Source organism: Diadema antillarum, unplaced genomic scaffold (genome assembly GCF_040938485.1).
Source record: "Diadema antillarum isolate AM-2024a unplaced genomic scaffold, OU_Dant_1.0 seq00000731_RagTag, whole genome shotgun sequence".
Classification (NCBI taxonomy): Eukaryota; Metazoa; Echinodermata; class Echinoidea; order Diadematoida; family Diadematidae; genus Diadema; species Diadema antillarum.
This window is the reverse complement of record NW_027271632.1, coordinates 140,260-162,741: the sequence shown is the minus strand read 5'-3', so window position 1 is coordinate 162,741 and position 22,482 is coordinate 140,260. Positions and strand designations below refer to the sequence as shown.

At 39.8% G+C, this 22,482-nt stretch overlaps 1 protein-coding gene and 1 non-coding gene across 2 annotated transcripts; one reads left to right on the top strand and one right to left on the bottom strand.

Annotated features, from left to right (window-relative positions):
- Positions 1–1,389: 1,389 nt before the first annotated feature.
- On the bottom strand, positions 1,390–1,463 carry Trnat-agu (transfer RNA threonine (anticodon AGU)). The gene has a single exon. It is a non-coding gene; the product is annotated as a tRNA-Thr (tRNA).
- A 9,688-nt stretch (positions 1,464–11,151) lies between these two features.
- LOC139738214 (uncharacterized) lies at positions 11,152–21,690 on the top strand. Its single transcript, XM_071648870.1, has 13 exons — positions 11,152–11,179; positions 12,932–13,069; positions 13,490–13,642; positions 14,101–14,273; positions 14,902–15,043; positions 15,257–15,457; positions 15,835–16,080; positions 16,570–16,754; positions 16,990–17,219; positions 17,759–18,054; positions 18,520–18,748; positions 19,008–20,047; positions 20,415–21,690. Exons 1-13 carry the CDS (start codon positions 11,152–11,154, stop codon positions 20,804–20,806), a joined length of 3,453 nt encoding a protein of 1,150 aa, XP_071504971.1. The 3' UTR covers positions 20,807–21,690.
- Positions 21,691–22,482: the final 792 nt, after the last annotated feature.

Below are 22,482 nucleotides of genomic sequence, written 5' to 3'. Positions count from 1 at the left end.
ACCATTCTGATCATCTGGTGTAGGCAAGTCCATTCGTGGTCATGTTGGCGCTTTGGCGATGATTGGCAGATGTGGTCACGACCTGAGTCTTTTGTTTAGGGGTCTTTCTGTGGGTGTGTCCAAGCATGTCACCCCTTGGTTCAAGTAATATGGGAAGGGATAATGTGAGGGCTATATACATGCACATGGGGTGCATGCAATGGGGAGTATTTGGATATTCGTTTTTCAGCGTGCCGTATGACGTTTTCAGGATTATTAATCTTCATGATTACTTTTATAAACAGTGACGTCGGTGAATTTTGATACGATTTTAATGCGTATAATTATGCAGGGAATGAGGAGAAATGTGGACATTGTGAATGAAGCAAAGGTAATACCCTGCAGGGATCTCACGGGAAAGAGTAGGCTGGAATGGTATGCTGCCGAGAGAGTGATGAAGACATGAAGGAGTATTCGAGATGAAAGTAATACTATGAAGGAAGCAGGAAACATGGAAGACCAAAACAAGAGGTGGTCTGACATAAATTCCGACCTATACACTGAGTGATCTGGACGAGGGATGGCGTGGTCTGGTAAAACTATGAATCGGGCAAAAAAACCGCTACCCGAACTGACCACGGTGAAAGGTGTGTAAAGGTTTGTATTAACGTATAAGCATGGTATAATGTGTATGTTTAAATATCATGTTTGATAGGCTTGTGTGGATATGATATGATAATTGTTACAGATAATAATGTGAGAATTGTGTTGGTTAGGGTAATGTTTAGATAGATCAATTCATTTTATATTTTCTATTGTTTTCAGTTTTTAGTTGCAAGGGGAATGAAATATGTATCATTTGTATTATATGTGTGACTTTATGTACTATTCACATGATTTTTTCAGCATTTACATGTACTTGAGTATGTGTACCGGACCCCTTAAAGAACGGGGTCATTATATGATAATGAATTTGAAATGGGTAATCCATCCATTTTGTAATCTTTCTTTGATTCATCTATGATTCATCTATGATTTATCTTTTGTTTTGCGTATTTTTTAATGTTTACAAACAAACAAACAAACAAACAAACATGGACACAAACAAACAGACTTTGAACATAATTGATGAAATCCATGAAGTTTGTACGTCGGGTATACAATGCTTATGACTAATGTTAATGAAAACAAGCGAAGTGCGTAACCAATTGAGAGGGAGGGAGAGAAATAGAGAGAGAGGGAGGGAGAGGGAGAGAAAAGTCATTATTTTGTACCAACGTGCTCATGAGCAAACTCCGAACTGGCTTATATTTCTGTATTTCTATACTCAATCCACATTTATGCATTGCAATTTGGTTTCATTCCCTTAAAAAAAATGACAAAAACTCCATACTTCTCAAAAGAGCAAAAAGGCACTGCCCGGATTCGAACCGGGGATCTCCTGTTTACTAGACAGGCGCTTTAACCGACTAAGCCACAGCGCCAGTTGAAGCTCGGGAGAGTTGATTCGGGAGGAATACTTTTTAGATAATGTGATGTGTATGGTGATCATTTTTGCGAATCAGTCATTCTAGCTGTTGGCTATACATGAGTCAAATGCATACAGCACCTACTAGATATATGTATACCGGTTTATAGAGTATATTCAAATGTTTAGCATATCTTTGAAGCAAAGGTTATTCCTGACAAAAAGAGGACATAGTAACTCCGACTTGTCTGTTTTGTACGACATAGCAAAAACATTATGCATGCAAATTCAGCACAGAAATGCATTGTGTATGTAGGTATAGTTGGAGGGATTATCTTGGTAGTACATGTATATTGATCCTTAGGCAAAGAAATATCTCTGAATTTGTCCACATTAAAGTGACATATTGTCTACTACAGACGTTACTTATACAAAAACTCCAGCAAAACGTCCAGCGAGCAAAGGCTTGAATTTAAAAAATAATTAAAATGCTTATCAACTGACAGAGTTTCTGTCTTATTACAAACTACGATAATCTATACTCATACCAAGGATGCAAATATCCTGAAGGAACACTTCTAATATGGCTAATAGTCTCTGTTGGTTTGATATTGAATGTACCGATTGATCTAGGCTTTTTGTTCTTAGTTGTCTCGTCTCTTTACTTGTATTTCTGCCTCTTCCCTTTCCCCTTTTCCACTTCTTTTTTCATCCCGCACACTTGTAGTTAAGTTTTCACCTTTTTTTTCTTCCTGTGAGGTGCCCACGTTGTACAAGCATAGTCTTTTGAGTGGGTACCTCCACCTTTTTTCGCAGAATGTATAAATATGTCTGTATGAAAAATGCCTAATTTTGTAATGATTATTGACAAATGTTATTCTTTGCTATCTATGTATCATTCCTTCAAACGCATGTCGAATCTATGTTTTTTGTACATTCTGTTGAAAGAAGTGAAAATAAAACCTTTGAATTGAATTGAATTGATTAGCATTTATTTATCATTTACACTTACGTCACGAATCTTCATGGTTTTTTTTTATGTGGGGTGGGAGTAGGCAAAGTAATCTTTAAACACGAAATTAAAATATAAAAGTATAGTTTTACTCGTATGCAATTTGAGTTTTCCAATCTTGAATAAGAAAGTGATGCACCATACTAATAACGACAACAAAAAATCCTCAATAATATTGAAAATATAGCCCCCCCCCCCAATAAAGACATGCAACGGAGCTGCCACAAAGAGTATCACTACGGATATCTTGACAAAGAAATTTAGAAGAAATAATTGCACAGCTCGACAATCTGCTCTGTGAGCATGAGAGTGCGTTTATCAATAATGCATATGGAATTTCGAACACGTCATGAAATGTGAGGACCCGGATCTGCACTTGAGAATGTCCTCTTGGCACGTGATGCTACATGTCACTTTTTCCTTATTATCGGAAGATCCACTTTCAGAGGGTGACATCGTCCGCGGCACTGCGCCAGGGGGATCGTAACGTCAATATCTGTTCTGATGCTTTTGCTGCTCAGAATGATTGTTCTTCGAGGAGCCGATGCAACATCGTGAAATGAGAGACTTCATTGTTTTGTACGGGGATGTGTTATCAGTCATCATCACGGCATCATTATTCCTATACAGGTGGGATTTCTTCGTGTTTAAGGTCGTGATCGGAGTGTTAATTATCTGTTGGGAGGTATAGCACTTTAGAGTGTATAGTGTTAACTCAGATACCAGATTAATCATATTCGTTGCGAATCGCCCAAACGTGTATTGAGTCAACATTGAATATTCAGAACAGGAAAATACTTTATACTGGACATTGTTCTAGATCGATCGTATTTCATATAAGAGCAAAAAATTCTCATCGCATCAGCTGTGCATGAGGAACTTTCAAACAAATGTAGATACATATAGTTTTCATTGATAACAGGCATTTCCTGTCTATCTTTTTATTTACTTGTTTATTTGTGTCATATTAGGTCTCCAAGTCCGGGGTTACTCAAATGCGGACCCAGAAGAAGAAGTAACAGAAAACATGAACACACAATGCTCCGTCATTATTTGCTGTTTCAACGTACTCACGAGAATAGTGACATGGCATCACCGCTTGCTGCATGTCATGGGATGCGGAAACGTTCAAGCCTTCCCCCTTTTTTTCTTGAGAGAAAAGGTACAACCTGCAAGGACGGATGCGTTTTCGTAGTAAATTTACGTCAGAGTCTAGCTGGTATAATATTCATGGTCCAGTTCAGTTGAGTTATACTAAATAATCATGGTCAACACACAATCAAATGACTGTGCATAAGCCAAGGTACTTAAAGTACAGTCATGATGTTGACAGATATCTTACAGTGAATCAATTTAACACAGATTAGAACGAACCTCCCATCTAAGTTTAGCTTTACATGAAACTACGGATATGACTTTATAGGAACCGTTCGTTTTCTTGCTTACTAACCAAAACCAACAGACCGGTGCACAGAATTACACGTAAATTCCTTGTAGCAGTGACTCCCCCAAGTGGTTTAATACATATATTAATGCACTTTGAGTTTTTGTTTTTGTTTTTTAATCGGGGTTAAAGAGAATTACGACATCAATAATTACAATGATAAATATGACAACATTATGCTTTAGACCACCAAATATCAACAATGATAATGATAATGAAAGCAATGATATGACAACATTATACTCCGAGGTTGTTTGTTTACAGAAAACATATTGTCATGCAAAGTCTCCGAGCGGGTCGGGTGTAAACAATATCACAGCATCATAAGACAATACAATCATGATACTTCTCGAAGACCTTATAACAATATATGAAAATCAAATTGTTCCAATATAGTTTTAAACGGTCATTCCAGACAGTTTATGCAATTTCAAATCATGCAGAACATTATTGATAGTACGGTATCCAAAGATTTGTGGAATCTATCATGGTCCTTTCCTCTAAAAACCATAAAACATGATACTAACAGTAAACGTAAACTGAACAGGGATGATGACATTAAAATGCATACAGGAGCAAGGGCGCCGGAAGCGGGTGGGGGAGGGGGGGGGGGGGGGGGACTTGTCCCCCCCCCCCTCTCTCTCATAAAATTAAAAGCGTATTATGATTTTCGGGGGCAAAAACTCGTTTTGCCCCCGAAAATCATAATACGCTAGTAGTATATATTGATATACATTATCCATTAACTAATGTTTACTTATGAGTAAATTTAGTGTATAGATGGTAGCCTCACGTCCTCGAGTGTGCCCCCTGAAACAAACCTTTGGTAAACCTTACATTTTCCCTTTCTTCTATGCTTTTTAGCAATATAAGAATAATTTTTATTCCTCGAACAATGCGATCACGATTAAGCTTTTAATGAATATAATTATTTCATACGAATGGCAAAGTGATAGTGGCTCGCTCGCTCTGCCCATACTTACTAAATGAACAGTTTTCTTAAGTTATGATCATTATTCCATCGCAGTGATTTTTTACTATATGTTTAACTCCCTAGAAATTTGAATTAAAATGTCCTATAAACGCGACATTACCTACCGTGATACCCCCTCCCACATCCTCATTTGCTCGGTCGCTTCGCTCCCTCGACGAGGATCTCACACCGTAACATAATGTACCCCGTATTTTATAATCGTATAGTCCTTCAAACGATTTTCTTGTCATGTTAAATTCCCTATAGAAGCAATTTGCTTTTGAATGCTCTATAAACGCGACTTTTGTACTCTGTTTTTACAAAAAGTCCCTACCATACTACCCCCGCTCGGTCGCTCCCTCGCCGAGGATCTCACACCGTCACATACAATGTGCCCCCGTCGAGATATTGCCCCCCCCCCAAAAAAAAAAACAAACAAACAAAAACAACAACAACAACAACAAACAAACAAACAACAAACACACACACACAAACCAAACCAAACCAAACCAAAACAAAACAAAACAAAAAAACAGATTAAGCCTATTACATTACCACTTGTTTAACAAAAGTTCATCTTTGCAGAATTTATGCATGCTTTATTCTTCTGTTCTACTTCCTTGAGCAACCACTCATAATGTATAATGTAAAGTTGCTATGTCATCATCCTCCTTCATTGTGAATGTTTTGAAGACAGTTCCACATCTCGACCTGGCTCATGAGCAGAAAAAAATCTTTTGTAAAGTGAGACATTCATTTTTTTTTTAATTTACTGAGATATGCATCCGCGATTAATGATTAGTCATGTAATCCTTGTAAATGTTGCTTGCTAGCACGTCACATTACAGCACGCCTGTTATTTGGCGATACAATAGAAAGGGTTATAAATGTACTCAATACAAAACACTGAAATGGATGCCTGTCAGAGTGTATTTACGTTGGTTACCTGCATGGTCTTATACGCAAGTTCTTTGTTTAAACTCTAGGGCATGATAGAAATATACGTCTACGGTTTGAACATGAATTTTATAAAGTGCTATCTCAGGGAAGCTTATGCATTTTCCCGCTTTGCAAACGAGTGAATTGCCTAATCAAATCAGAGGAAAAAAATCGTACAATGTGCTCATGAGCTCTGAACTGGCTTATTTCGAAAACACTCTCATCCCCCATCCCATCACTATTATGAATTCTGAAACACTGTACCCGATATGACCAATTTATAGATGTCCAAATACAGCAGTCTGAAAAATCATCCGGAGGTCTCCTATAAGTCATCAAAGCCTGCGGATTCCAAGGAGAGAGTTCTTTCGCATGTAACCAGGGAGGGGCATAACTTTGTTTATTTTACTTCTAAGATGCCCGTTTACCAAAATGTCGTTTTAACATGCTTTTTGTGGGAGTTAAATAAACAGTACGTGATAAATGTATTTTGTTGTTGTTCACGTCATGTCTTTCTATTGAGAATGCAACTGACTATAGGTATATGCCTTTAGAACTTTATCGTCATTTCCATTTATGTATAAGTAAACATACACGTCTCAGCAAGCAAAATTGTTCAAAGTCAGATTAAGTTCGAGACTTAATCGCTCACCACCACAGAGACTTCTAGAGATAAAGAAATGAGTTCGAATTTTCGCTGCCAGTCAAAGTAGCTTTGCGAGGAAATTTGGTGACATTGTGGTAGAGGAAGGTGGGATTTTTTGGGGGAAACTCCAACTTACTATAGACAAAAGTTATGATTTCTGTCACGTAACAATTATACGCATGAACTCTTCTGTAGTTTGTATTTCCACAAAAGGTTGTTTTTACCTAATTTTAGATCCAGGGTAGCCAATTTTGTTCGGGTTGTCATATCAAAATGAAATTAAGCCGTAGATCCCTGCTTTTGAAATCTGCAGAAGAACAGCATCCTGAAGTCTTCACAATTCTATCATTGGCAATGTTATATTATCTATCATATGACACACCTTGTCTCTGACTGATTCTGGGAGCCAATGTTTTGGATATAGCACGTTCCTATTTTGTTAATTTGTTTCTATATTCTATTTAGCCACGGAGTTAAACAGCCCTCTATAAGCCGGGAGGCTCTTTTCCAGGGAGGCCGTGAGAACATGGCAGTTGATAGTAAAAGAACAAATCAAAGATGCAGAAAAGAAACAAAATCAATCACATAGAGGTGATATAAATATTAACAAAGAAACAAAACATAACGTAACAAAACAGAGAATAAACGCGCTATATGAAGAGCAAAACATTATAACAACTTTGTGCTATACATTGTATGAAAACCTATTCCTGAACCAAGAGCATTTTGGAGAGTTCCCACTGTCTAACGTTCTACTTTTTTTCTTGGAGATTGTTGGATATCCTCACACCAAGATAAATACTTCTATGCCTTTATTTTCAACCATTTTTGCGATTATTTATAGAAGATATAAATAAGGCGCTGTGCGGAGAGGGGGTCTTGCATAATTTTCCCGATTCGACCCCCTTGCCGATTCGGGGATTTCCTGTGTAAGCTATTTTTAGCGCATGACGTTACCGCACCCATGCAAAGCTGTAACAACGCTATAAAGGACGCCACTGATTGTCATCCAGCTCACAGACAAGCAAGGCAATCAATCGCAAAACTCAGTCTTTCGCACACCGGGAAAAAAGGGTCATGTCGAAATCGGACTCCTCAAGAACGTTCATCGCGTTCGCGTGTGTCTTTTGTGGTAAGATAATGTCTGTTTTCTAGCATCTCTCTCTTGATACTTGTATGTGGTACCTGAGAGCTTTATGCATCATGTTCTGTGATGACGCTGAGATGTTGTTCATCTAGAGTTATCATCCGAGTGCATACTCGTTTTGTTTTCTGTTTGTTTGTTTATTTCTTTATATATTAATTTCTTTGTGACGTGACGAATGAGTTCAAAACTTTCAAGTTTAGTACAGTAACAGTCATCGATATTTTGCGAGATGTTTAGGTAAAGTTTGAAAAAAAAATGATAATGAACCGACTGCTTGATACGATGATACAGGAGGTAACATGGTGCCACATTCCATTCACCTCTTTCTAGTTTTCCTTCAACACAATTAGCAAGCAAAGTGTAGTCGAATTTCATGTGGAATTCTGAGGGCGTGCTAAAAAGATCTAACCTTCCGATACTCCAAAGGAAATGTGGTCTCTTGTTTCCTCATCTGCATTATTCTTCCCTTTCTATTTTCCCCCCATTTTGCTCGACACGCCGTAAATACTCATTGATCATAGCGATGCAGTTAAATACAGAAGAAATGATTGGGCTTTGTGATTTGTTTTCACTTTGATTTATTTCTGCAACTTTTTATTTTCAAGAATACAATGTGCAAACAAAAATGCAACTATAACATACAGATTGGATTTTCTAAAATAAAAATCAATTCTTACAAAAAATACAATAAGCATTTAGATACAAAATATAGTAAACCATTACATTTACTTTTCTGTAAAATGTTCCATGTTGCAGGGGCCGTCAAAGTCAACATACATAAAGATATACTTGTTATGTAACTGATTAACTTTTTATAATGGCATACATGCCAGCTGACGAATGCGATGTCAGGTAAATAAACGGTGCAGGAGTTGCTCTGATGTTGTGAAACCAGCCATTGTGTGGCAACTAGTTCGAGCAAGATCGTGCTGGCCCAGTGACATGCCTTTTGGTTGAACAATAGTCATTGTCAAAGTCGCAATAGGTATTCGTTGGTGACGTCAACGAGATTCATGTAGAATTTACAGCTATGATCACGACTATGACCCAGTGTGAATCATTATGAAGAGGCCTACTAATGATAATCACTCTGACGTCATTTCCTGCGGCAATAGCCAGGTTCATTGAAATATCCTTCATTAACAGTGATGTAATTATCTGGAGTGGTGTGCGTCATACTGGCAGTACAATGTTTCTTAATAAGCTAATGGACAGAAAGAAATGTAGGCTGCATGGTAGATGGTCTTCTGTATAGGCTTCTCTTCCGTAAGTAAGAACAGTCTGTGTTGACGAGAAATTAAGAAAAAAAACCTCTTCTTCGTCCAGTTTCTTCATAGGTCCGGCGTTTCCCACACATAGGCTTCTGGTTGTAAATCAACGCTATACCTGCATGTATTTTCGAACAGAGCAACCTGCATTATGAACAGAGCACAAACGTGGGAGTATGTCTTTCTTCTCATGATACTGGGTGAATGAAAGCTTAGACCTGTGTTTCTTCCTTACTATACATCTCGGGAGTTAAACGGTATAGCAAAGGTCTCTTTCACGATGCCACGGTATCGTATAGGTTACTTCAGGCAATCATTCACATCCCAACTAAATCAACTTTCTTATTTTTTAAACAAATCTAGTGGAAATAGTTTCACTTCATACAATAATGCACGGGTATTCAGCACTCGATGAATCAATATCCCAATTATAAGGATTAACAATACCTAGTAACTTCATCTAAGATGCGCGGGTGGACCTTACATCAGGGAACACATTACCTGATCATGTTATACAGATAGCATTCCTTAAACTTCATTCGACAAAAACGTAAAAGAAATTGTACATTAAATCACGGGAATGCCACAAGCTACACAATCATTATTCTGCCTAAACGCCTACACAGAATCAACACAGCTAAAAAGTACTGGATTAACCTTAGATAATTCCAATCTTTGTGATTCATTAAACCAATGTTTTTCTCTCTGAGTTATGTGGACATGATTGTATCGCAAATAGCAAACTAAATATGCATACTTGTCTTTGTTTCTTATTGCATTATATCGTTTTGTATTTTCGTTGTAAAATGTTGTACACGACAGAAAAGAAATGTTGTTGAACTCATTGAATTGAATAAAACATAAAAATCATGTCTACAAAATCATAATGAAAATATTAATCTCCAAAAATTCTGTGACACGTTTCATACAATATGGAACGAAAATTTATCCATCATTTTTTTTTAAACTGAGATCAATTTAATTCGAATTAAAATACGAACAATCTACTCCTGCCTATGCAGAATCATCTCATGTCATTTGCACGCTTATGATATGAAGCTTAGGCTATTTACTTTGAAGATAATTCACTGCGATGGATATTTTCAAACTTCCAGTGATAGGTGCATTATCATAAACATGCACGTAGACTCCCTGTATGGCGTAATGGTGATAATCAATGTGGGTTGCACAGAATCTGATGATAAGCATCAACGGCAAGCTAATGAAAGTTGAAAGCGAATTCACGCTACCGGTCTCAAGAAGGCATGTGATTGCATCCGCCATAAAAATAATCTTTATTTTCCTATCGAATACAATAATTTGAAGTGGTGAATACCAACAAAAACTTCGGCGTGCTTTCGCTTTGCTATATAAAAGTAAGTTATTTAATTTTAGTTAGTCAGGAGTGAAATATTTGATAGTGAGAAGTGAAATGAAAAGTAAAATTCATCTTGGACAATGGCTTTGTTCTACATGAATAATGGTTGACAATGGCGAAAACTTTACTCACCGGAGTGTCACACACGCTGTATAGACAGAAAATGCAACAAGGTATCTTTTTTTTTTCGTCGGTACGTTTTGACATTATGTCTTGATATAAAAGCAATTAACAAACGGAAAGCTGGGTAGCATGAAGTTCTAACCAAAAACCGTGTTTCATTAGTGGAACAAAATAAAATCAACAAAACAAATCAAAACAAGACAAAACAAGACAAGACAACTGGGCAGGGGAAACTTTCCCTCTCCCTACGGAAAATCCCCTTTTGCTGAAATGACAAAGAACACCCAATATTTGCCTATATTTGGATATCAATGGTGGAGGGGTGGAACGCTGTACCTCGCTCAAGCCGAGTACACAAATATAATGAGTCTTCCTCACTTCGACGCTATAAAATACAATACAGCTCCACACATTCTCTCACTTCGTTTTACGTCATAACTGAACTTTACACCCCGGGCCAAATTACACTGTGCATATATTTAGACCTGCGATAATGACAGGAGAGTTCCCAAATCAAAGCTTTTCGGAAGAGTAAGGGGTAAGATTTCTGAAGTTTAAATGATGTTCCTTGTAAGATACATGTAGATTGCGCAAACATTATACATGTACGAGCAAGTTAGAAGTGGCTGAAAAAACCCAAACATTTTCTTCAAACACCGTGTGGGCTCTGTTCCTCTCATGGAGAAAAAATAACTAATATTCTTAGAGTATGTTTGCCTACCGTGTGAAGTTAAGGTGCACATAAAAGCAATTATGTGTCGGAACGCGAGAAAAATGACTGTGCACAATTCATTCCTACGCAGTAAGTCATGAGTGCCCTTTACGTAAACTACAGTTTGAATGGCAATTTATGCAAAATACGTCATTCGATAAAGTTCCGACTGTAATGAGCGTGGGTAATGCATTGCTCTTATAGGATGAGTAGAAGAGGGTGCTATTACCACCACCCTTCGCAATCGCTCGCGAGAGATTACAGGGGTGGTCCTACAGGTTTCGTGTGTGTGTGTGGGGGGGGGGGGGGGGGGGGGGTGCCGGTGCATGGTGGGCGGGTCTATTTGAATACAATTAATGAGCGTTCCGAATAACGGAATGTGGGAGCATACGTGACATTAGTCTTTTGCCGTGACAGTGGAAACAATCAGAATGATAAAGCAGAACGGTTCCTATGATGGAAATGATGATAACACATGTAATAACATTAAATTGACTATTGAAACAACAGTGTTACCAGTGGCATTAAATAAAAATCAGAGATAACTGTAACAACGTTTTCCAGTATCCTCAGATATTATCACTATAAAAGGTGTTAGCGTTGCCGTTATCAGGTGCTGTATCGTTAATACACCATAAGATTGCGATCGAATGCCCACAACGAAATGACCCTCGTGTCACTAATCTGTGGGATAAAAAGTTACCTTAAATTGATTGTCATCAAGAGGGTGGCGTACTGTCGGGTGAGTGGGTGCGCTTATCTATATATATATATATGTTTTCGGGAAAACCCCGCTTCGCTTGTGAACGAGAGTATAATCTCGGCTTGCGTTGGCACATTTTGTCGAAAATTCCCACTTTCCGCTTACTGTGGGTGGGAGCAAAACCAGAAGAGCCACTTGAATGAGGATTATTCATTTTATTTGAGGAGTTTGATGAATAAGAATATATTACACCAACATGAAAATTTCACACCATCATAGTAATTTTCTCTCATGATGCATTACATCTATTGTTTTCTGCTTATACAATCCGGCTTTGTTTTGTTTTTTAGTGTGTTTTTGTTTTGAAGGGGTTTCATTCGGAAATACCTCGCTCATCTGGTTCTTGTTAGCCGCTTATTAAAAAATTATGAATAACTGAATGAATAACAGTGATTAACAAAATTTTGAACAATATGATACAGAGGATTGATATGCGATGAACATGCTACGCAAAACTGGTCTTCATCTTCAGTATACGGCGTTAGAATTTCAACTCTTACATTCATCTTGAGAGTTCTAGGTGTGATCCATGTGGAATGTTACAGAGGTTCGTGTCCTTTCACATCCTATGTGAAGTGTTGGGAGAACACTCGATGAACGAACAAATCCAGAAACGTTTGCAGAGCATTTGCGTCACTAAATTTAGCTATAAGACATTGACGGTGCAAGAGGCGCGTCAAAATGAAACCACTTTAGTTGAGAATCATTTTCTCTTGAAACTGACATTGGTTCTACTTTCATCTGCATTTTAATCGACCTCTTCAAGTCACTCATGACTGTCGTCATCTCGAAACTGGAAGTCGGTTTGGGGAAAGTCACATGCGAATAACTTCTGCAAAAGTCGATAAATTAGATAAGACACGTAAGGGGGGGGGGGGGGTTATAGCAGACAGTCCCGTGGTTGTTTATCAGAAAACATTTGCATGTTTCAACTGTGGCTACCTGAAGTAAATATGAACCTCGAAAATCTTAATAGTGCAATGTAATGTCTAAATTTTGTTATGTGTCCTGTCCGTTGAATGAACAGTGACAAGACGGTCACGTTGGTTTTTTTTTTCTCTTCTTTTGGTCCCTTGCAGTCGTAAAGATAGTAGAAGCACGGCATGGAATCTGCCCCAATCCTACCACAGGACAGCAAGAGCGCTATGACTTGTCGTCTCACATCTGTTGCGGAGGGAAGGTATTCCCACTGGAGGAAAACACGAGATTTATATGCTGTGAGTATGGAATCCACAGCGTACTCCGCTTGTATAAGATCATTAACAACATAAAATGAGTGTTACATACACCACGCGATTGTCGGAAAGGCGAAATAATGAGACTAACAGTAGAGTCAGGTCTGAAACTGAAGCACGCTAAACAGAATTGACCGATTGATTAACGTTATGTAGGTATACGGCGCAACTTACTTTATGCAATTATTAGTATTGGAACTCACTAGTGCGCACTTGATTTTATAACTTCGAGAAAGGACATCATGAAACCAGAAAGGGAGCCCTAGCCGTGTTCAATAATGTCACTGTGTCGATATACATTCAACGCGTTATTTCACTGCATCATTTTGACAATCATTATTTCTAACACCCGCCTGAAAATCCCTACCTGCCATGCTAAACTTTCCGTTTCCTTTGTCACAGGTGGAAGTAACGTATACAACCCGGGGGATGAGGTGTGCTGTGGAGGTGAGGTGAGGCCCAAATCTTCCCGCCTCCAGTGTTGCCAGTTCAGGGAGTGGTACAACCCAGTCACCGATATGTGTTGCGGCGATGCCGTGCTGTCTAGAGAAGGAGGTACGTGCATCGATGAGATGTCGATTCGATCATCTGCTGAAAGGGAGAAGGAAGTTTGTTTAGAGTTTAGTGGTCAGTTCACATTGATTCGTTTCTAAGAAAATACTGACGCAAACATTGAAATTCGCAAAATAATATTGATTTCATCGATTTTTTTTTCGGGGGATCGAAGAAGGAAGTATAGTTGCATTACTTGAAAGAATGCAGAAGAGAAATTGTATTTCCGTGTATGATTGGGCGATTCACCGCACATTAAATCAGGTAACGCGTAAACTTCAAAATTTTACTTGACACACGTTTTCCTCCCACAGGATACACTGACTTAATAGGGGGGGGGGGGGGTGGGGGCTTTAGAACAATAATTATGTTTCGAACGATCCGACTCGTCAATGAATGTATAACCCTCCATTTGCATATCTCTCATCCTATCTGTATACTTTTGCTTATGACACACCTAGGTCTCATGAAATGTTGTGGCAGCACCGCATACAACACGAGAGAAGAGACGTGCTGCCCGGTGGCATCAGACCTACCGGGATACCAGTGGGGGCAAATGGCGCCACTTCGTGGACTTGGTCAGTGCTGCGCTGGACAAGTCATCGACTCCGATCGAGATATCTGTTGTAGCGGGGTAAGTTTGTTCACACCATGATAGGATATACATGACCTTCTGGACGGTCATATTTATTTTGCCCTGCTAAAATTCTGCAATACAATTCAGGTATAAATGACAGATTTCTTCCTTAGTAAACATCACGATGCAGTTCTTATTGAGGTTTCTATACGAAAACTGAGTAAGATTTCGGATTGAGTCAAAGAAGTCAATATGACATGTAAGCGCATATAGTATTAATGTTTCAGCCAATCATTCCATGCCGCCACTTTTTGAATGATATCAGGAATTGCCTGTCAAAATTGATTCTTTATAAACATTTTTCATATCCGTCATCCGGAATCTTAATCTCAATTCATCAGAAATCATTCTCTGCAGAATTGTATTTTACATACTGCCTACTTGAACTTTAGGATTACTGAATATAATGAAGCTTCAAGTTGCTGAAAAATCTAACGGTTTAGTGTCATTTCCAAGATGTGCTGTCTTCATTAATCATACTAGTCAGCGCATCCTCAAAATTCTACATGAAGAAGCAAACAAAAAAACTCTGAATCGCTTGAACATTCCTACAGGTCTCCTACACACACAGTCATTATAGTCATGATAATGTACCGTCATTTTCTTGATCTGATCTATCCATCAGGTCGTCAACCTTAAATCCACAAGATACACTCAGTGCTGCGGGAACACGACCTTTGACATCAGGACGCAGGCTTGCTGCGAGAACACATCACCATTTGATCCCAGATCGCAAATGTGTTGCAAGGGAAATGTCCATGATTCAGGTAATTACGTGCATCAAGGCAGAAAGTTACTCGCAATGCAAACTACTACCTAGTATTCGCTACATTAGGCTTTTCCAGCCTTCAATGATGAACGTCAACAACAGACATGAAATGTTACGAAACCGTAGTCAGTACTTGATATCCACCACTGTCAATAATATGTTAAAACATTAACATTGTCGCTAATCGGCTGATTGCTTTGCTTCATGACAGGTCACGGTGCTTCATGCTGTGGTCAAAATTCGTATCTTCCGTCGGAGGCATCCTGTTGTCATGACAACATATTCGAGGGAGTGCCAGAGGTGCCGAACGTGCAGTCGTGTTGTGGAGGCGTGTCCTACTTCAAGACCAACCAAGTCTGTTGCCAGGACACACTTCATAAGATTGATGACCATATGAAATGCTGTGGTGCAGGTGAGACCATCTATAGTCACCGATCGATTGTCGAAATTTCTTCAGAAGTTATCTCAATTGACATTGCATTGCGTAACTTTGTGCGCATTCATCATTTGAATAGCAGCTTGTCTATCGTGTATCATGGTCTGCTAAGCATGCTGGGTACTGTATTATAACGGTTGATCAATATCAATTGGAATTATATCTGAGTCACGGAATATTCAAAGGACGTGTGCGTTTCAGTTTGTAATTGTTTAACCAATCGAAATGGCTATAAAATGTTATGATATGAGCATCAGATGCCTTCGATTTGTTACAATTATTACGATTTATGTCTATTATAGCGTTTCAAATAAAGAAAACTTTGCAAAATCACGTTACGTTGATGATTACAGGTATTTACAACACATCATCGCAGCTATGCTGCAGTTTCGGGGACGAAACCGTGATTCACACCAAGTCGTCTCCGAGCGAGGAATGCTGCGGCACATCAACCTACCAGCCAGCCATCCAGACCTGTTGCGAACATGTCAGCAGGTCTTTCGACGTACAAGGCGGGGAGTGTTGCGGGAATGGTCTTAACGATGAGGTACAAGCTTACCGTCCCGACCAGGACACCTGCTGCACTGGCATGCTTGGAGGTACGAATGTGTGTTTTCAAGTGAGTTTCTAAGTAGAGCTAAGTAGAAAGACATCACCATTTGTGAACGTAACAGAATAGCTGATTCTCTATGAGAGTAAGTACTTTACACGAATAATCCAGAACTTGCAGGGAGAAAAGGCTTTCAGCTGAGTGAAGGCTTAAAAAAGAACACATTTTGACATTGAATAATGATAAGTAGCTGTAAAAGTAGGTGATTCAATGAATGAATGGAATGAATTCCATATTTGTATGAGAGCTGAAGAGATGTTTTAGACCATTACTAAAATAGAATAATGGTAACTCGCTGCAACAGGTGATCAAGACTCTCATATGCGTATTATACCATTATTCATCTGTACAATTTCTTATGCTACATCACATTCATCACAGGTGCAGTCTTTTAAGTACGTGAATATTGCATATGGTACTCTCCTCATATCTGTGAATGAAACTCTCTAAAGACAGACCATTATTTTGTCCCTTTCAGATGTCCTTTATAGAGGAATCCCCAGCAATCAGTCCCAGTGTTGCGGCTCTCTCTTGCTCTCCGATGAAGAATTGTGCAACGACATCGACGAAACCGCCGTCGGCAAGACGTCCCCCGACGACGACACGATCTGCCGCGTCCCCAACGACCCATTCAACAGCATCACTTTCAACTCGGCGACAGAGGTAGGTCGCCTGCTTACGTCATTGATTCGTAAATGTCGGTTAGGACGGTTACTCAATAAAGAATTTCGTTATTTTTGAGAACGCAGTTAACAATATGATTACCAACGAACTTACCCTAACACGTCAAGATACGTAATGATTCAATCTAATAAATTAGCTTACGTTGATGTAACATGATGCACACTCCAAAGGCCACACCCATAAAACTTTTTTTAAACAACTATGAAATCTGCAGGTGTGTCTGGATGACGGCAGCGTGGAAGTTTTATCCGCCAACCTAGACGTGTGTGGTCCCTACCTCTACGATCCGACAGCTGAGCTGTGTTGTGAGGGCTTCATTAGAGGACGCTTCGACCAGAGCGGCAACGAGCGAGTCTGCTGCCAAGGGTCTTTGACCACATTTGCACCGTCACAGCAAACGTGCTGTGTGGGGAACATCCACGACATCCCGACCAACAGCTCACGGTGAGTTGATGACATTAAAAACAAAAACTCAACATTTTCTTTAGTCGCTGGTCACATTCAGCCTTGCTAATAGAGATTGTGTACAATGTTAAATTTATTTCATCGACTCGCAGACAAAGCAGTGTTGTTACATAACCTCAGGAAGTCTATCTAACATTAGTCAGTGCCATTATTTTGAGGTACGTGAAAGCTCCCAGTGTGCTGCTATGCTTTGCCAAAGTGGTGACGAAAATATTAGTCGTGTGATTTGTGCGTCGTCTTCGTGCGTTCATTTCGATGTAAATGGTCTTAATCAAAATATCTCACTCTTTGATGGCAGTCTAGCAGATTAACGGACCGCCGAATATATAACCAAATGCAATAACACTGTACGGACAACAGACAAACCTTAAAACCAATTAGGTTCACCAAAGATATCGGTGAAACCAATATCTATGAATATGACAGAAATTGGATACGATATGCACACTAATTGTTTTGACAAGATTTACACTGCACCAATGTGACAGATTGTTGTTGTTGTTTCATCTGAACTTCAGATGTTGCCAGACCAAAGCGTACGATCCCAACACTCACATGTGTCACGAGACGGGACTGGTTCGCTCGTTGGAGGAGGTAGCTGTGTATCCAGAGCTCTGTGGACTCACTCCGTACGATCCTAGCGAGGACAGCTGCTGTGGAGGTATTCTGACTGACTTTGGGCAACCATGTTGTATGGGTTATCCTGCTCACCTGCCCGAGGGCGTCGAGTTCGGCGAATGCTGCGGCTTTTACGCCTACGATCCGCATACACAGATCTGCTGCAACGGAGAGGTCCACGTACGAGAAGGGGAAGGTGAGTCCCTCCCGACGATCAAGCATGCACTTTTGAAGATGACAACAAGGATAAAAATGGCTGATAATGAATAAAATCTAGAGATAGATGTCCGCGGTGTATTTGCCCCAAGTCGAAGACTTCAGCTTTTCCGATGAAATTCCAGAGGTCGTGCCACCAGAATGTGCAACAACAACAACAACAACAACACAATATAAAATTCATTAGGTAAAATTCAGCATCTCGGGATATCGAATATGAATGATTATCGACTATAGCTATTTCTCTCTAGAGGGGTAAAATATGAAAAGTTTCCCATTTTCCCTATATATTTCTCAATAGATTCGATAAGACCTAATTTCTGATGAAAGATGTAATATAGAAATTGAGCGTTGAACATACCTTCATATAGTACTTTCTGTTTATAAGAAATGGATTGACTTTATTGACTAATTGAAATCCGTGTTTGGGTTCTATGTAATATAGATATGACGTGTTGTGGAACCAATATCATGAGGGAGAGAGACAGAGAGATCTGCTGCGACGGGACTCTTCACTCACAGCAGGGTGGTCGCGATGCTTGCAGCGGTCACACCGCCTTCAACCCGCTGAATGAGACGGTGTGTCAAGGGCTGGTCTTCCCCTTTCCCAACGCCGATTGTTGCGAGGCTCGAGCTTACAACGTGGATTCTCAAATTTGCTGCAACGGTTTTCTGTAAGTTTTCCTCGGCAGCAGCTTATATCTTTCAGCAGCATGAAGTTTTTGGTTAGACACCTTGTCCACAGTGAAGTTTGTTCCTTATATCTGTTATAGTTTCCTCTAAAGAATTGTCCAAAGTGAACAGTATGTATTTTCAGTTTATCGTCTTTTCATTACAAAATATATTCAATTATGTGTGTTGTATTTTTTTCATGCATGCTATACAAGTTGTATCCAACATGAACACTTTTATTATTTCTTTTTTTTTATGCAGACATGCTAGGACCAGTGACACACTGACCTGCTGTGGCACCAACGTCTATGAGCCTGGAGACGCCACAAAGTATTGTTGTAATGGTCACGTGAGCTACGGGGACGCTGCTCTTGAATGCTGTGGAGACGTGACCATAAATCCTCAGAGCCAGAGTTGTTGCCAGACGGACGACGCTGCATTTATCTTTTCGGTGGAGCCGGCATCGTCTCCGGCGGCGTTGTCCTTGTCATGCTGCGATGTCGAGACGTATCACAGCTCGCAGCATCTGTGTTGCGGAGGAGTCGTGCACATGTTCGCTAGCGGCGGCGAGTGTTGTGGTCTGGATGTGATTCGACATCCCGGGGAAGAAATTTGCTGCGATGGAAAGGTGGTACCAAGGATTTACGGAGATCACACGGAGTGCTGCAGCGGTCGGCTCATCGACAATCGCCAGATGACCTGCTGCAATGATCAAATTCTTTTTCCGGATAGCCACACAGAGTGCTGCGGCAATACCGTCATCAACGTCTTCTTCCAGGGCTGTTGCGGGGGAGTGAGCTACGACATATACAGCGAATCTGTCGCCTGCTGCCAAGGGGAACTCTATTCCATGGCGTCACAGACATGTGACGAAGACACCGGTACGGTTCTTGCCGTCAGCTACGAGACAATCGATTCTGGTTCGGTGGCACCGCTGCAGGATTCCGCGGATGCTACGGAGGAGAGCGAACTATCGATTTGCGGTGATCAATTCTATGACTCCAACATTCAGATGTGTTGTGGAAACTTCGTTGTGGGGTTGATGGAAAATGTAATCTGCTGTAACGGTCGCGCTGCACAAGCTTCAAGCGGGAAAACCGAGTGCTGCGCGGATGTCGCCTACAACCCAAGAAACTCAGACTGTTGCCAAGGCGTTCTCCACGACAAGGTTGACGGGGCCGAGTGCTGTGGTAGGTCCTACTACCAGCCTGTCAAAGAACATTGCTGCGAGCAGGATCTGATTGTATCTCGACTAACAGGACAAACATGCCCTGGAACTTCCTCTGAAATGTCCGACAACGGTACGTGTACACATTTTGTTTGTGTGTAGTGTGTGTTTTCTTAATGTTTTTGTGAATTCAAACAGAATCTAAGCATTATGATCACAATGTGTTCTTTCTTTGCTCCTTTTCTTTTTTTTAAGGGGGAGGGGAATAAAAAGTACAAGCTGTAAAGCCGCATTATTTTGTGTAGGCATAATTATGTTATTTTTTTTTTTTTTTTTGGGGGGGGCGATTTAATTTCTGTCTAATGTTTGCTGAAACAGTTTGGCCGTATGTATATAATACACTCTCGTAAAATAAAGCTGATAAAATCCAAAAAAGGAAAACGAGTAGGAAATCAACACACACGAGCAAATAGTTCACGTAATCACTTTTCTCCCCTTAGCTCTGCAGTGTCAGTGCGCATCAAGGTCACGGGATCGGACATTCTCGCGGTCGTGCATCGATGGCCTATTGGCCAAGTCCCGAATTTTCGTCGGCACTATAGCGAACGCGGAGGTGTCGACGGCATCGTACCAAGTTAATCTCACGAACGCACTGAAGGGAAACCTGCCAGCCAAGCCGGGCAACGCGAGAGAAGAGGTCCGCTCCGTGCTCGTGACAGCTCCAGCAAACAGCAGGTGTTTTGAAAGGCGGCTGAGGCGCGGTCAGGAAGTGGTCATTTTCCTAGAGAACGCCACCTCTCGTCTCGATGGGTCCGTGCTTCGGCTGATGAGGAATGACGTCATTTTGCCGCTTCGAAGGAGATTGCAGAGGCAGCTTGGAGAGCATTTGTAATTGGAAGCTGACCTGTCAGAGTGTATCATGATTAAAATCAACATCCAGTTCGGATCATCTAGGCAAATATGCGACTAGATACCGTTAAAGTAATATACTTAACATCATATTTAAAAAAAAACATGTAGTCATACTATATATACTACAGTTCTTTCTGTTATTAGTATCACATCAAGTGGACTGGAAATGCGTGTGTATTGAAAAGGAGGAGGCCATGAGGCAGTGAAGCTCTCCAAGTTGAGCAAAGCCACATTAATAACAGAAACAAAATAATTGAAAAAATGTAAGATTAAGTAACAAAAATAATCAGATTTGGTGGTGGATTGGTAATTTTTGTAAGAGTGGTGGATTTATATTAAGAAACTATATTAGTTGCACGAACTACTCGACTGTTATTAACCTTACAGGCACAATGTCTGTATTAAAAACAAAATCCTCCCTATGTTAAATTGATGTGGAATTATGCACATCTATCGACATCTTATCATAATAATATTACTATGCAAACATACACAGCCGTGCCAGCATAAAGAGCTGCAGTATACCGCCATTTTTAATCAGTTAATAGTATAGAAAAAATAGATTATCGCTTCCTTAAGTTGCAGTGAACTCAGTATTTTGTGTTTCATTTTGTTTTTGCCTTTTATGCAAAACCATTAGAGTTAGTCAATAAGCATTTTAAGGAAACGTAAAAAAAAGGACCAGTCACCAGCATCGCGTATGCGATGCATGTGGTGACATAGACCATAAGTAAACCACATTGGTATTTCAATTTATTCTTCGTAAATACGATGACACTCGTATTTCTGTTTGTTACTCTGTTTTCTTTGCGCCGGCGCAACTTTTTGCTTGCCAACTTCTTTGTACTTAATGTCAGTCTCTTATTTTTTAGGGGGGGGGGGGGTAAAGATGATCTGTCTCCTCTTGTGACTGCATACCTGAGGGTATTGTTGTCTGTCATTGATTTAAATACGATGTAAATAATGTATTAACTTGGCTGAATGAACAAATGAATTTTAGTCATCATTTGTACTCAGAGTACCTTGCCATTTAAATGACAGAATGTATATTATCATCAGTTCCGTACGACTCCATATTTTTAATATTTACAAATTTACGAGGTACACTTTGGTCAGGAGGTACATGTAAGTCTAAGCAATCTTTTAGCTTTATTTACCAAAGTGGATCAAGACTGTAGAGTTTATTCATCATCATTGCAAATTTACTCAGCGATGTCTAAGAGATATGTATTACCGGTAGTCCAAAGTACATTTTGAATTTCATGTCACCCGATTCACCCTGAAGTATTCGAGTCTCAACAGTATCTAGAACATTAAAGGGCAGACCTGCTTTTATTTCTGGTTTGTTAACTCATGTATAGTTAGTTGGATAGCTAGTTAGTTGGATAGTTTAAATTTTCATGAGCTTTACCTGTGGCGTCATTTTAGCCAAGTCATTGACGACAGAGTATTATGACATGCTTAGTATTATCTCTATTACTGATTATGCGTGTTCGTCATGCAATGCCATGGTACTAAGTACTAGTACATTGTAATATGTTGGTCGACTGTCAATATATGCGTCGAAAGGTGGCGCTGTGTGATCACTATCTTGCATCTTCTTCAATACCCGGCAGCGCGCTGCACGTTTTATATTTGCCCCAATCATCTGAAATT